This window comes from Schistocerca gregaria, chromosome 3 (genome assembly GCF_023897955.1).
Source record: "Schistocerca gregaria isolate iqSchGreg1 chromosome 3, iqSchGreg1.2, whole genome shotgun sequence".
Lineage (NCBI taxonomy): Eukaryota > Metazoa > Arthropoda > Insecta > Orthoptera > Acrididae > Schistocerca > Schistocerca gregaria.
In genome coordinates, this window is record NC_064922.1 from 848,724,541 (window position 1) to 848,741,019 (window position 16,479).

General features: G+C 37.9%; 1 protein-coding gene across 1 annotated transcript in view; it reads right to left on the minus strand.

Moving 5' to 3' along the window:
- Nucleotides 1-315: 315 nt before the first annotated feature.
- The window catches only part of LOC126355623 (uncharacterized), a 42,490-nt gene continuing 26,326 nt past the window's right edge, over nucleotides 316-16,479 (minus strand). The window contains exons 9-10 of the mRNA XM_050005986.1: nucleotides 1,636-1,859; nucleotides 316-678 (exon numbers count right to left, since the gene is read on the minus strand). Coding sequence (XP_049861943.1) covers nucleotides 549-678; nucleotides 1,636-1,859 — 354 coding nt within the window. The 3' untranslated portion in view covers nucleotides 316-548. The remainder of the gene's footprint in view (nucleotides 679-1,635; nucleotides 1,860-16,479) is intronic.

The window sequence follows — 16,479 nt, forward strand, 5'->3', positions numbered from 1 at the left end:
TTACCAATTTCCCATCCCAACCCCACAAATAGGGATGCCAGGGGATGTCTTAGTCCCCTGGTAACTGTTTCCTTATACTAAGTCACATATGTGTATCAAGCTTGGTTGAAACTGCTCCTGATGTTCCACAGCTTTGGTAGATCATACACATGCAAACACAGCCATCCATTTTTATACTGATAATTAATATCACATAACAACCAAGCATTAACAGTGGGTAGTGTACAAATGAAACAATTAATGATGCTGACTTTTTTCTGCCCCAGCATCTCTTGTTTTGTTCCACATGTTTAAAGGTATATGCATGTGAATGAATCATCAACAGTTCTATAAAAATGCTGTACCAAAATTACTGAAACATAAGTAAGCTGTAAACAACATGCTTTTATTACTAAAAAGTATCAATATTGTATACAAATGAAAATTAACATCTCAGTTGGTTACGGAATCTTCTTTGATGAATAAGATGACGAGACCAAAGAACAAGTTGTATGTATGTTACTGTAAGAATAATTCTTAAGCACAAGGTGGGAGGCAGCAGGATGAATCTACCTCTCATCAGGGTGCAATGCAGACCGTATGTCACAACAGCGGTTCAGTAAAGTCAGAGCTTGGTTCTTGCAGTCGATATCTGCGGCCAGCCGTACACTGTGCTGCTGCAGAGCATTGTATGTTGCTCTGGAAGAATAGACATAGTCTAACATAATTTATCTTAAAAGTTTAACACAATAAGGCAAGTATTACAGATAAAAATTGTGTGTGTGTCTTGAGACAGCGCAACTGATGCCACGCAATGACACGGACTTCAGTCACCCAGTATTTGAGAATGAGAGCACTTTGCAACTTCCAACAAACTTTACAATCAGTTTCAAACTTTTATGAAACCTATTTTCACTGCCAATCCCCACATAGTTCACTTTTTGTTTGAAATGGAGCACAAATTTTTCTGACTGTATTCTTACAGTTTTTCATAATGTCAGTATCTCACAACTTCCAACAAACTTCAAGAACAATTTCAAACCCCTTCTAATCTTTTTCTCGCTTAAATGCTTAATGTCAAGTATTTGTCTCAGCAACTCATTTGTAAAGTAATCAGACACATTTGAAGCTGTTTTATACATGGGTGTTTGACCCTTGAAAGAATCAGTGGTTTTGGTGCATCAGTATTATTTATTGTTCTACCTCTTATTCGTATACAGATCATGTTATGCTGAAATTTTTTGACCACTAAAACTAGACCACATTTCTTAAATTTGTTATGTAGTAGACACTCCTCTCTCTGTACAAATATTTTAAACTATTATCAATATTATTTCCAATTATTAGGTGATACATAATATATTTCGAAATGGCGGTATGAACATCGTCACAAATAAGAACCTGAAGGCCATGGTGTTCACAGTAGTGTAAGAGATGTGCTCATTGATGTTCCTGAACTCATCCTAAATTGTTTATTTAAAATTGTGATCCAGACTACTGACTGCACTTTAGGGTTAAATTTTATTTTAATGCCATTTGATTAAACTTTCAAAATTTATAAAACTAGACATAGCTTATAAAATTTCTCGCTAAAACGTATGCACAGAACACTTGAACAGTATTAGAAAGGAAAAAGAGTAGTCATGAATTCCTTACTTTGCATCAGCAATCTGCTGTGTGAGCTTTTGTCGAGACAGCTGGAGCTGGAGTAGTTCATTTTTTATTGTCTGTTGGGCATCATCATACAAAAGTTCTGCACGTGGTCGCCACAGACGTATCTCGAGACGTGACTCTGCCAACTTTGATGGACCTGTTTTATCAGCTAGAGCTTCTTCCAAAAGCGAAATTTCACGATTTATAACACCCATTTCATTTTCAGTCTGGGGAAACAGAGGACAAGCTTTTGTTACTGGACAAGATGGTCAGCTTCATTTAAATTCTGAGTATAATAAGTATTTCTGGTGCCACTGAAATAAAGCAATGACCTTAATTCACAGATAATGTTAAAATAAAAAAATAGGAGGAAAGAAAAACAATTGCATAATAAGCAATAATATTTATTTCTCTCTCATTGTGACCTCTTTTCTCCACCAAATCTCCAACCAGCTGTGATATTTGTTGCTTTGTTAATTGATCCTTGTACACTCCCATTCCCTTCAACCTCCTCTTCTCTTTGCCACATTTAGGAATGTCTGATACTGAAAGCCAGTATTTCTGTCATCTTATATTCACATGTGATTTCTATAACTGTCTGATAGGTTAACTGTTTGCAAAACATATTACCATCTTCAAAAACGAGAAATAATGTGTGCAGTGTGGCTTCTGAAGAAAATATGCTGTGAAAACGAGAAATAATGTGTGCAGTGTGGCTTCTGAAGAAAATATGCTGTGAATGTTAATGTATACTGAGGAGTTAACTTATTTTGTTAGATGTAGGAGAAAGGTTTGAAGGATTTTTCCCAAACAAGAAAAAAAAATTGATATGGAGGAATTAAGTGAAGACATTTGCAGAACATACTTGCAGACCATTGGTCTGTGACCTCTTATAGTTTGTTGCCTTATATATGTGGCGTCTGTTCTTTCAGGTATATCCCAAAGAACAGACACTATTTTGTGATTCTTGAGTTTCTCCCGGCGTATTTGATAATCAAAATATCCACAGGTGTACTGCCGGTCTATAGTGTCCAACGGGCACAATATTTCGGCGATCAAACATGTCGCCATCATCAGGTGAACTGACGGACTGAGCTTCTGTGAACGTGCCGGCATGGAGATCCGTACGCTATGGCTGCTCAGGGGGAGCAGCCATAGCGTACGGATCTCCGTGCCGGCACGTTCACAGGAGCTCAGTCCGTCAGTTCACCTGATGATGGCGACATGTTTGATCGCCGAAATATTGTGCCCGTTGGACACTATAGACCGGCAGTACACCCGTGGATATTTTGATAGACACTATTTTGATTCTGACATCACTATGAATCAAGATACAAAGGAATTAAAGACATTGGCTGCCAGTGGTCATTGATTTTATATGAGTGAGACAAGTTGAAAATTTGTGCCGGATGGTATTCAAACTCTGATCTCTTGCTTTCAATTGCTGAGCAATGGGGCTGATGAGCAGGGGCTCTACATCAGTAGTGTGTGGTATACGTTGAGAATTTGGGTCTGCTGGGAGGGGTGCTAGGGCAGTCCTTGTGCTTTTGCTGAGCACTGTGTCCATGTGGCATAGTGGTCAGCGCATCTGCCTGGTAAGCAGGAGAGCCAAATTTGAATCCTGGTCTGGCACAAATTTTCAACTTGCCCCACTGGTATAAAATTAATGCCCACTTGCAGCTAAAGTCTTTAATTCCTTTGTGGCTTGTTGCTTCAGAACCAAAATTACCTATACTGTGAAAAAGAGTGCCACAGTGCAAGGTGCAGCATTGTAAGCACATTCCAGAGTGAGCTGTTCTTGAGCAGTCAACTACAAGAACCTTCACAGGACTATTCATTCTGAGATGTGGAGTAGCACAGTTAAATTTACAAAATGAGAAAAGTAATACTGCATTTTTTTAGTATTAATTGTGACAGTAGTAGACAGTTGAACTAGAAATGTTAGAGATAGGAGCACGATTCTCAGTTGGTCCAACACACACATTTTCAATAATTTGCTAGCTGCCATAAAAAGTTTAAATACTGATAAAGTTTGGTCTAAGAGGAACGTAAATGATTTGTTGGTGGGCAACTCCTTCTACTCAATTTATGAATATTTTGGTAGAACCAACTGATGTGTATATATTACTGGTAACATCAAATAATGCGAGGAGGAGGAGGAGATTAGTGTTTAATGTCTCGTCGACAACCGTCCCACCTCGCTGGGTCAAATAATGCAAGTATCAGTGCAGTAATGACAACATTCTAAGTATGTGCTGTAAAATTATTTTGCCATTTGGTGATGCATGGCTACAACAGCCTAAGGATTATCATATGCAGCTTGGTGTATAGAACATTTACTTGTTCTGTAAAAGTTATATATTACCATTTAAATAAAAATACATTTTAAGATTTTTTTATTTATTCCACATTCACGTGAACCCCTTCACCTGGAATCTATGGAAGGTACATATTCATTTTTCTTTGTAAATATTTATTGTGCATGGTGGTTGTTCTGGTTTGTTCCACACTCTGGATGATCTCCACACTATGCAACAAACATACTATGGAACAAAAAGTATATTTAATCTAAACTAATCTACAATAATGACTATTGATGAAGGTGGAGACTCCATTAGCTCTTCACATTACCGCTTGCAAGTGTTTACATATCAGAAATGTCTTAAGTTAGTTAAAAGTAATGTAGATGTATTCACAGAATAATCTGGTATTGTAGAACAAGACAGAAAATGAAACTTCACTTCACACTTTTTTTTTAATTGTAATTTTCAGAATGAAGATCTGATACGCAATAACTTGCCAATGGAAATGATATTTAAAAATAATAAACTAGGTCTATTTCCTTGTTTGGTTGGAATCTAAAAGTCCTCTTAGTTGTCACTGTCTGAACAGTACACCTGAAATTTTTGTGCAAATGAGTTCAAATAAATATAATAATTAAATGCAGAAACAATTTTGTAAAAGAAATATAGACAATTCAGTCACATTAATCTGACCACACCATATGCTCAACAACTACCTGCAATAATGACTCACCGACGACAGGTACAGCACTATCACTGGAAGGTATACAGCATAAAGCAAACTGGGGAACACAGAAAACAGTGCTGTCGTTGTCATTGTGTGGAAACAGAGCAATATATCTGACATCCAAAACAAATTATCATTGGCTCTCGGGCCAAGGATGGAGCCATTTCTGAAACAGCTAAATTTGTAAACTGTCCACATACTGTCATGGTTAAAGTATACTATGCATGGAAAAATGATACTATTCGAGGCAACTGTGGTGCAACATAGGATATAGATGATGGGGGTGAACAATGGCTGAAGAGATTTGTACAGATGAATAGACATGCAACTGTTGAGAAAATAACCACCCACATGAACCAATGGGCTACCAACAGTGTCTCCTCAATGACCATTCAATGAACGTTGCTACATATGGGTTTCAGCAGCAGGTGCCTGTTTCATGCGCCCATACTGACTGCTGTTCATTGGGGATGAAGACTGGAATTTGCATGCCACTACTGCAACTGGATGTGCGTTCACTGAGTTCCAACATGTGGCCTTTCCAGATGAATCACATTTTATGCTCCATCCGACAGATGGGCATTGATGTATATTGTGTGAAATGTCTTAAAGCAAATGCCCTGAATGTGTTATGGTCTATGGAATGTTTTCGTGGCATTCCTGGGGTGATCTTTTCATTCTGGAAGCCACAGTGGATCAACCCAAGCAAGCATCTATCCTTGCAAACCATGTCTGTCCCTAAATGCAGTTTCTTTTTATTTGGCATGATAGCATCTACCAGCAGGACAATGCAGCATGTCACAGCTTACACTGTACGTGTGTGGTTCAAAGAGCACCACGATGATTCTACCATATTCCCCTGACCACCAAACTCCCTGGATTAAAACCCAGTCAAGAATCTGTGGGACCACCTCAAATGGCTGATTGCGCCATGGATCATCAACCAAGAGACAGCTGGCTACAAGATTGGAGTCAGCATGGCTCCACATCCCTGTTGGAACCTTCCAGAACATCACTGACTCTCTTCCTGCACACCTTACAGCAGACTGTGCTGCAAAAGGTGGCTGTTCAGGCTTTTGACAGGTGGTCACAATAATGTAGCACTGATGCATTCAGTGTGTATGCCTGGAGGCACATTGGAGACTCTACTCCGGCAGCCATTGAGGGAACAGGATGCAACCAACTGCAGATTGTGGTGCATCTTAGAACAAATGATGTCTGTCGTCTGGGCTCCGATGTCATTCTTGAGTCATCCCAGCGACTGGCATAGAGGGCTGAGAAGACCAGCTTTGCTTGTGGAGTTTAAATGGAGCTCACAATTTGCAGCATTGTCCCCAGAACTGATTGTGCCCCTTTGGTTCTGAGTCAAGTGGAAGGACTGAACCAGGGACTTCAAAGGTTCTGTGACAAACTAGGCTGTGGCTTCCTGGGCTTGCACTATGGGGTTGAGAACTGTAGGGTCCCCCTAAATAGGTCAGGTGTGCACTATACATCAGAGGCAGCTACTGAGGTAGCTGATTTTGTGTAGGATGCACGCAAGGGTTTTTCGATTAGGTGACTCTTCATCCATTGCAGATAATCATAACTGTAGGAAACCCAGCAGTACCTGTGTAAAATCGAAAGAAATGCATCCAGTAGGTGAGAGTATTAAAATCCTAATGGTAAACTGCCAAAGCATTCGCAACAAGGTTCCAAAGTTTGAAGTGCTAATGAAAAGCAGTGAAGCTTACATAATACCAGGTACAGAAAGCTGGTTGAAACCTGAAATTGATAGCAGTGAGATTTTTGAGTAGCATTTAAGTGTATATCGAAAGAATAGGCAAATGGCAAATGATAGAGGTGGTGGTATTTGTCACAATAGGCAAAAAACTCAAATCCACCGAGATAGAAAATGAAGCTGATGTGAGATTTTTTGGAAAAGGCTCAGTATCAGGGGTGGGCATTAACCATTATTGGACCTTTCTATCACCCACCAGGCCTATCTCCTGATGTAACCAAAACCTTTAGAGAAAACTTATACGTAAGTTCCCCAATCATACTGTAATCATTAGTGGAGATTTTAATCATCCAACAAATAATTGGGAAAATTACAATTTTGTTAGTGGTGGGCATGATAAAACGCCCCATGAAATTTTACTGCATGCCCTGTCTCAAAACTACCTAAAACAGATTGTTGGGAACCCCACTCATGATGGAAATATATTGGACTAATGGCAACAAACAGACCTGACTTCTCTGAGTATGTCCACATCAAAACTATTATCAGTGGTTATGAGTGATAAAATACCAGTGGTTATAGGGTTCAGAAAAGACCCCTTTTCAGGATAGGGAGTGCAGAAAGAAACCAAGTTTTAAGAGAGGTTAGGACTGAGACAAACCTTCAGTTTGGGAAAGAAACCAAAAAACATAATTCTAGCTAATTACATCAGCATAAACAGCTGTTGGTTAAGAATTTTCAACAATCAGCAGAAATTTCAACTATACCCAATTTTAACTCAGTTAATGTGAAATGTCAGCTGTCTTTGTTGTATCAAATATTTGAGGACTGAGAAATAAAATTAATGAATTAATTATCTGCATAGATGAATTAGAGTCCTCAAACCCAGCTGACATAATCTGCCTCTCTGAGCATCATGTGACCACTGGTATAGAACTTATAAGTGTTACAGGATTTAGGTTAGCATCTCACTTTTGTGGAGCAGAAATGGAGAAAGGAGGAGTTGTTACATTCATCAGGAACTGTCATAAATTTAAGAACATAGACATTCATAAATTTTGTCTAGAACAGCATACGGAAGAAGCATGTGCAACAGAAGTAGAATTTCACTAAAAATCCTTCATAATATGAAATGTCTATCAAGCACCTGCTTGTAAATTTAATCTGTTCATAAACCACCTTGAAGCTGTAGCAGCCCATTTAACAACCAAAAACAAAGAAATAGTGGTTGCTGGTGACTTCAATGTAGAGTTCCTTAAAGACTCTCCCAATAAGAATTTATTTGAGTAAGTAACACTATCATTCAACTTAATTCCCACTGTAAAGTTCCCCACTAGGGTAGCCAATTGCTCACAAACAGCCATTGATAATATCTTAATAGAAAAGTCCAATGAACAAAATTATATTACAAAACCAATAGTCAATGGCCTCTCAGACCATGACATGCAGTTCCTTATGTTAAACGTTAATACTGAACAGGATATAAAATCTGTTAATTATGTGCTCAAGAGTGTAATCAATAAGCCAAAAATTGATTATTTTAGGACACTTCTCAGAGGCATTCACTGGAGTGATGTTTACAGTGCTCATGGCATGAATGAAAAATATAACACTTTTTCTAACAAAGTGCTTACCTTATTTGAACACTGTTTTCCCCAAAAACTAACCAAGGTTAGAGCAAAGAAGCCATGGATTACTCAAGGAATAGAGATATCTTGTAAAATAGAAAGAAAACTGTATTTGTCAATCTGAAACAGTTCTGATGTTTATGCTATAGCACATCACAAGAAATACTGCAAAATATTAAAGACTGTAATACAGACATCAAAGCAAATATATTACCAAGAAAAGATAGTCATATCAGATAACAAAATAAAGACAATATGGGATATAGTGAAGGAGGAGACCAGTAGAACCAGACATGAGGAGTTACAAATAGCATAAAGAGTAAATGATACATTGGTGACAGATGTGTATAGTGTTGCAGCACTTTTTAACAAACATTTTATAACTGTTACTGAAAAGATAGGGTCGTCAGGTTCTATAGATGCTGCTGTGGAATACCTCAGACCAGACATTTCAAGTAACTTCCATAATACGAATTTGACCCTCACTACTCCAGCAGAAGTAATGTCCATCATAAAATCTTTGAAACCAAAAACATCTAGTGGGTATGATGAAACATCAACAAAGCTAATTAAAGACTGTGATTCTGAGTTAAGTAACATATTAAGCTATTTTTCTAACCAGTTGTTTATCAGTGGAATATTCTGTGAATGGTTGAAATATGCTGAAGTTAAGCCACTGTTTAAGAAGGAAGATAAAGAAATAGCATCAGATTTCCATCCAATTTCACTTTTGCTAGCATTCTCAAAAAATTTAGAAAAAGTAATGTACAAATAGCTTTATAACCATCTTATCACAAATAACACACTGTCAAAATTGCAGTTCGGATTTCTTAAGAGTTCTGATATTGAGAAGGTTGTCTACACTTACAGTGAAAATGCACTTAATACATTAGAAAAAATTGCAGGTAACTGGTATATTTTGTGATCTGTCAAAGGCATTTGACTGTGTAACTCACAGTATCATTTTAAGTAAATTATAATATTATGGTGTAACAGGAAATGTCTCGCCATGAACCATAGACCTTGCTGTTGGTGGGGAGACTTGTGTGCCTCAGCAATACAGGGAGCTGTACCACAGATACAGACATCCATACTGTAGGTGCAACCATAACTCAGGGGCATCTCTTGAGAGGCCAGACAAACGTGTGGTTCCTGAAGAGGCGCAGCTGTCTTCTCAGTAGTTTCAGGCACAACAGTCTGGATGATTGATTGATCTGGCCTTGTAACACTAACCAAAACAGCCTTGCTGTGCTGGTACTGCGAACGGCTGAAAAGAAGGGGAAACTACAGCCGTAATTTTTTCCGAGGGCATGCGGCTTTACTGTATGGTTAAATGATTATGGTGTCCTCTTGGGTAAAATATTTCGGGGGGAAAATAGTCCCCCATTCAGATATCCAGGCTGGGACTACTCAGGACGGCATCATTATCAGGAGAAACAAAACTGGCATTCTATGGATCGGGGCATGGAAAGTCAGATCCCTTAATTGGGCCGGTAGGGTAGAAAATTTAAAAAAGGGAAATGCATAGTTTAAAGTCAGATATAGTGGAATTAGTGAAGTTGGTTGGCAGGAGGAACAAGACTTCTGGTCAGGTGAATATAGAGTTATAAATACAGAATCAAATAGGGGTAATGCAAGAACCAGGTTTAATAATGAATAAAAAAAATAGGAGTGTGGGTAAGCTACTACAAACGGCATAGTGAACATATTATTGTGCCCAAGACAGACATGAAGCCTACGCCTACCACATTAGTGCAAGTTTATATGAGAACTAGCTCTGCAGATGATAAAGAGATTGATGAAATGTATGATGTTTTAAAAGTAATTGTTCAGATAGTGAAGGGAAACAAAAATTTAATAGTCATGGATGACTGAAATTTGATATAGGAAAAGGAAGAGGAGGAAAAGTAGTAAGTGAATATGGATTGGGGGTAAGGAATGAAAGAGGAAGCTGCCTGGTAGAATTTTGCACATAGCATAACTTAATCATAGCTAACACTTGATTTAATTATCATGAAAGAATGTTGTATGCGTGTAGGAGGCATGGAGACCCTGGAAGATACCAGATTGATTATATAATGGTGAGACAGAGATTTAGGAACCAGGTTTTAAATTTAAGTCATTTGCAGGGCAGATGTGAACTCTGACCACAATGAACTGTCGCTTAAAACTGAAGAAACTGCAAACAGGTGGGAATTTAAGGAAATGGGACCTGGGTGAACTGATAGAACCAGAGGTTGTAGAGAGATTTAGAGAGAGCATTAGGAAATAATTGACAAGAACGGGGGAAAGAAAAACAGTAGAAGAAGAATGGGGTGCTTTGAGAGATGAAATAGTGAAGATAGCAGAGGATCAAATAGGTAAAAAGATGAGGGCTAGTAGAAATCCTTGGGTAACAGAAGAGATATTGAATTTAATTGATGAAAGGAGAAAATATCGAAGTGCAGTAAATGAAGCACCCAAAAAGGAAGAGCAAAATGGCTAAGCAGGGATGGCTAGAGGTCAACTATAAGGATGTAGAGACATATCTCATTAGGGGTAAGATAGATACTGCCTACAGGAAAATTAAAGAGACCTTTGGAGAAAAGAGAACCTCTTGTATGAATATCAATAGCTCAGATAGAGACCCAGTTCTAAGCAAAGAAGGGAAGCAGAAAGGTAGAAGAAGTATATAGAGGGTTATACAAGGGTGATGTACTTCAGGACAATATTATGGAAATAGAAGAAGATGTAGGTGAAGATGAAATGGGAGACATGATAATGCGTGAAGAGTTTGACAGAGCACTGAAAGAACTAAGTCAGAACAAGCCCCAGGAGCAGCCAACATTCCATTAGAACTACTGACAGCCTTGAGAGAGCCAGCCCTAACAAAACTCTACCATCAGGTGAGCAAGATGTATGAGACAGGCGAAATACCCTCAGAGTTCAAGAAGAATATGATAATTTCAATCCCAAAGAAAGCAGGTGTTGACAGATGTGTAAATTACTGAACTATCAGTTTAATAAGTAATGTCTGCAAAATACCAACGTGAATTCTTTACAGATGAAATGATAAACTGGTAGAAACTGACTTCAGGGAAGATCGGTTTGGATTTCGTTGAAATGTTGGAACACATGAGGCAATACTGACCCAATGACTTATCTTAGAAAACAGATTAAGGAAAGGCAAACCTATGTTTCTAGCATTTGTAGACTTAGAGAAAGGTTTTGACAATGTTGAGTGGGATACTCTCTTTCAAATTCTGAAGGTGACAGAGGTAAAATACAGGGACTGAAAAGCAATTTAAAATTTTTACTGAAACCAGATGGCAGTTATAAGAGTTGAGGGGCATGAAAGGGAAGCAGTGGTTGGGAAAGGAGTGAGACAGGGTTGTAGCCTATCCCCAATGATGTTGAATCTGTGTAATGAGCAAGCAGTATAGGAAACAAAAGAAAAATTCAGAGTAGGAATTTAAGCCCATGGAGCAAAAATTAAAACTTTGATGTTCACCAATGACATTGTAATTCTGTCAGAGACGGCAAAGGATCTGGAAAATCAGTTGAACGGAATGGACACTGTCTTGAAAGGAGGATATAAGATGAACATCAACAAAAGCAAAACGAGGATAATGGAATGTAGTCGAATTAAGTCGGGTGATGCTGAGGAAATTAGATTAGGAAATGAGACACTTAAAGTAGTGCATGAGTTTTGTTATTTTGGGAGCAAAATAACTGATGATGGTCAAAGTAGAGAGGATATAAAAAGTAGACTGGCAATGGCAAGGAAAGCGTTTCTGAAGAAGAGAAATTTGTTAACATCAAGTATAGAATTAAGTGTCAGGAAGCCTTTTTTGAAGGTATTTGTATGTAGCCTTGTATGGAAGCAAAACGTGGACAATAAATATTTTAGACAAAAAGAGAATAGAAGCTTTCGAAATGTGGTGCTACAGAAGAATGCTGAAGATTAGATGGGTAGATCACATAACTAATGAGGAAGTATTGAATAGAATTGGGGAGAAGAGAAATTTGTGACACAACTTGACTAGAAGAAGGGATTGGTCGGTGGGACATGTTCTGAGCCATCGAGGGATCGCCAATTTAGTATTGAAGGGCAGTGTGGAGGGTAAAAATCATAGAGGGAGACCAAGACATAAATACGCTAAGCAGATTCAGAAGGATGTAGGTTGCAGTAGGTACTGGGAAAGGAAGAAACTTGCGCAGGATAGAATATCATGGAGAGCTGCATCAAACCAGTCTCTGGACTGAAGACCACCACCATCACAACAACAATTACAGGAAATGCTGCAAAATGGTTCAAATCTTATATCTCTGGCAGGAAACAAAGGGTGTTATTAGGAAAGACACACATATTAAGCTAACAGGCATCATCCAACTGGGGACTGATTACATGTGGGGTCCTACAAGGTTCCATCTTAGGGCCCTTACTTTTTCTTGTGTATATCAACAACCTTTCATCAATAACATTACCAGATGCCAAATTTGTTTTGTTTGACAATGATACAAACATCGAAATAAATAGCAAATCAAGTGTAGTCTTAGAAGGATCAGCTAATAAATATTTGTGGACATTAATCACTGGTTCCTAGCCAATTCTTTGTCAATACATGCAGTTCAGAACTTGTAAGGGGTACCCCATGAGTAAATGCCTAACATATGATGACAAGCAGATAGAAGAAGTGGACAGTGTTAAATTCTTGGGATTACAGCTTGATAATAAATTCAACTGGGAGGAGCACACCACAGAACTGCTGAATCATCTTAACAGATCTCTATTTGCAATGCGAATTGTGTCAGACATAAGGGATATAAAAATGAAAAAGCTGGCATACTATGCTTACTTTCATTCCATGATATCATATGGGATTATTTTTTGGGGTAATTCATCAAACCAAGCTAAAGTTTCTTGGGCACAAAAGCGTGCAATAAGAGTTATGTGCGGTGTGAACTCAAGAATGTCCTGCAAAAGCCTGTTTAGGGAACTAGGGATACTAACTACTGCTTTCCAACATATTTATTCCTTAATGAAATTTGTCATTAAAAATATATCACTTTTTCAAACCAACAGCTCAATTCATGGAATCAATGCTAGAAATAAGAATAATCTTCACAAAGATTTAAAATCACTTACTCTTGTACAAACAGGTGTGCATTATTCAGGAACACACATTTTCAGTAACTTGCCAGCAGCCATAAAAATCTTAACAACCAATGAAATTCAGTTTGGGCAAAGTCTAGAGGATTTATTGGTGGCCAACTCCATAAAAAGAAAAACATCTTTTTAAATTTTAAATTCAGTGCATTAATGCAATCTTAGTAAATGAGTGTGTGTAAAATGATTCTTACATACTATAGTGTTCATTATAAAAAATGATGATCATTCCACTTGGGACCTGTGGAAGGTACAGTAGCTTATTTGTTTCAGTTGTAAATATTTGTCATGTATTATTGTTCTTCTGACATGTTCTACATCCTGGAGGACCTCCTCACTATGGATAAATTGGAATGAAAGTAAATCTAATCTACTCTACTAACCATGACATGGTTATGGTAATAATGATTACCAAAGTACAAAGGACAACTAAAACAAGCAGAATGATATATATATATATTCAGTAAACTACATAAAAAAATCAGTTATGTCATATCTCAATGAGGAACTTGAAAGTTGGAGCACAAGTCAGGAAGTATGACTCAAATTTTAGAGAATAGTTGACCACGCACTGGATAGGCATGTACCCAGTAGAACAGTTCATAATGGGAGAGAACTTACATGGTACACACTCACCATAAAGAACCTTCTAAAGAAACAGATATTACTGCATAATAGGCGTAAAACAAAGTGCAGGGCTATAAACAGAGAGATGCTGAATGAAACACATTTGGCTGTCAAGAGTGCACTGCATGATGCCTTCAATGCTTATTGTAGCAGAATATTGTCAAATGACATTTCACAGAATTCAAAGAAATTCTGGACGTATGTAAAAGCTGTTAATGGCAGCAAAGTTACTGTCCAGTTGTTAACAAATGGGACAGGAACTGAAGTTGAGGGTACCAATGCAAAAGCTAAAATGCTTAACTGCTTTTTTAAATGTTCTTTTAAAAAAGGAAAACACAGGAGAACTGCACTAATTTAATCCTTGTATCACTGAAAAGATGAATGAAATAAGTGTTAGTGTCAGTGGTGGTGAGAAACAGTTGAAATCGTTAAAACTGAACAAACCTGTAGGGATCAATGGAACCCCTGTCAGAATCTATATTGAATTTGTGGCTGAGTTAGCCACTCTCCAGACTATAATGTATCATAGATCCCTCAAACAAAAAACTGTGCCCAGTTCTTGGAAAAAGGCACAGGTCATACACATCTAAAAGAAGGGTAGTAAAAGTGATCCACAATACTACTGTCCAATATCCTTGACATCAATTGGTTGTAGAATCTTAGGACATATTCTGAGCTCAAAAATAATGAGGTATCTTGAACAGTGTGACTTCCTCAATTCCAACCAATACAGATTTTGAAAACATTGATCATGGGAAATACAACTCTCACTTTTCTCACACGACATACTGAAAGCTTCGGATCAAGTCAGTCAGTGAGATGCAGAGTTTCTTGACTCAGTACCGCACCTACTCTTATTGTCAAAAGTACAATTATATGGTGTATCAAGTGAAATTTGTGACTCGATTGAGGATTCTTTGGTAGGGAGGGTACAGCATGTTATCTTGGATGGAGAGTCATCGACAGATGTAGAAGTAACTTCAGGTGGTGCCATTTAAGTGTGTTGAGACCATTGCTGTTCATGTTGTATATTAATGACCTTGCAGACAATAGCAAAATCAAGTTTTTTGCAGATGATGCAGTTATCTATAATGAAGTACTATCTGAGATAATCTGCATAAACATTAAGTCAGATCTTGATAAGATTTCAACATGGTACAGAAATTCGCAACTTGCTCTAAATGTTCAGAAATTTAAAATTTTGCATTTTACAAAACGAAAAAAATGTAGTGTTCTAAGACTATAATATCAATGAGTCACTGTTGGAATCAACCAACTTTTACAAATACCTTGATGTAACACTTTGTAAGGATATGAAAGGGAATGATCACATTGGTTCAGCTTTGGGGTAAGCAGGTGGTAGACTTTAGTTTATTGGTAGAATACGGGGGACGTGCAATCAGTCTACAAAAAGAGATTGCTTACAAATCACTTGTATGACCCACCCTACAATACTGCTGAAGTGTACGGGACTCATAACAGGTAGGACTAACAGGGGATATTGAACATATACAGAGAAGTGCAGCATTAGTGGGGTTTCTTTAATCAATGGGAGAGTGTCGCACAGATTCTGAAAGAACTGAACTGGCATACTCTTGGGAAGAGAGACAAAAATTATCTCGAGAAAGTCTATTAACAAAGTTTCAGGAACTGGGTTTACATGATTGCTCTAGGGATATTTGACAACCACGAACACACTGCTCACACAGGGATCATGAGGATAAGATTAGAATAATTATTGTGTGCATAGAGGCATTCAAACAGTCATTCTTCCCATGCTCCACATGTGAATGGAACAAGAAGAAACCCTAGTAACTGGTACAATGGGACGTTCCCTCTGCCATGTATCTCATGGTGGTTTGCAGAATATAGATGTAGATATAGATATAAGTGTGACTGGACATAGTATTATAGTGCAAAATCTGTTTACATAAGGTTTTGCATTTACAAAACTATAACTTAATCCATCACATAGATGGGTTTGATGGTCCAGTGGTAAAGCATGTGCATGGAAACCAAAAAGTCATGGTATCAAATCCTGGTCTGCCTTTAATCTAGCCCTCACCTCTCAGTAATGTGAATTTCTCTAAAAACAACATGTGGTTTGGATACCACATTAAACAGTAGGTCACCTTTCTCCATTTGGATACCTGGGGTAGGATTGGGAATGTGAAGGTGGCCAAAGTAGTCTCCAATTGAAAGACTTGCATCAGGCCATTGAGCCACATGTAATGGACCTATTTTCCACCATCTGCATATCTTATACAAAAATGGACAAAAATAAAATCAACCCACTGGTCATTAAAACTGTAACACCACAAATAATGGCAAACCATGAAATTTTACTTTTTGTCTCCCTACAGTACAATGGGAAAAATCCATGACTAAATTTAGAGGTGGCTAGGGGTGTCCAGAGTGTGAAATTTAGCAAACTGAACTGCCATATCTGGCAGAGACAATGGCTCTAATCAGGGTGGGTGCCGAGTTAAAGTGAACTTGGATGATCATTCCAAGCAGCTTCAGCACCATGCTACAAGTCATCAGTTGTTGTTTGTTGTATTGTGCCTTCATCATGTTGCAGTTTTAATGGGCAGCAGTGTCTTTAATAATAATACAAAATTAGCAGTCCTATAAGATGGATCTGTGGAACAATGTGTATTTGTCGTATTTGTAAATTTATTAGTACTCTCATTTGG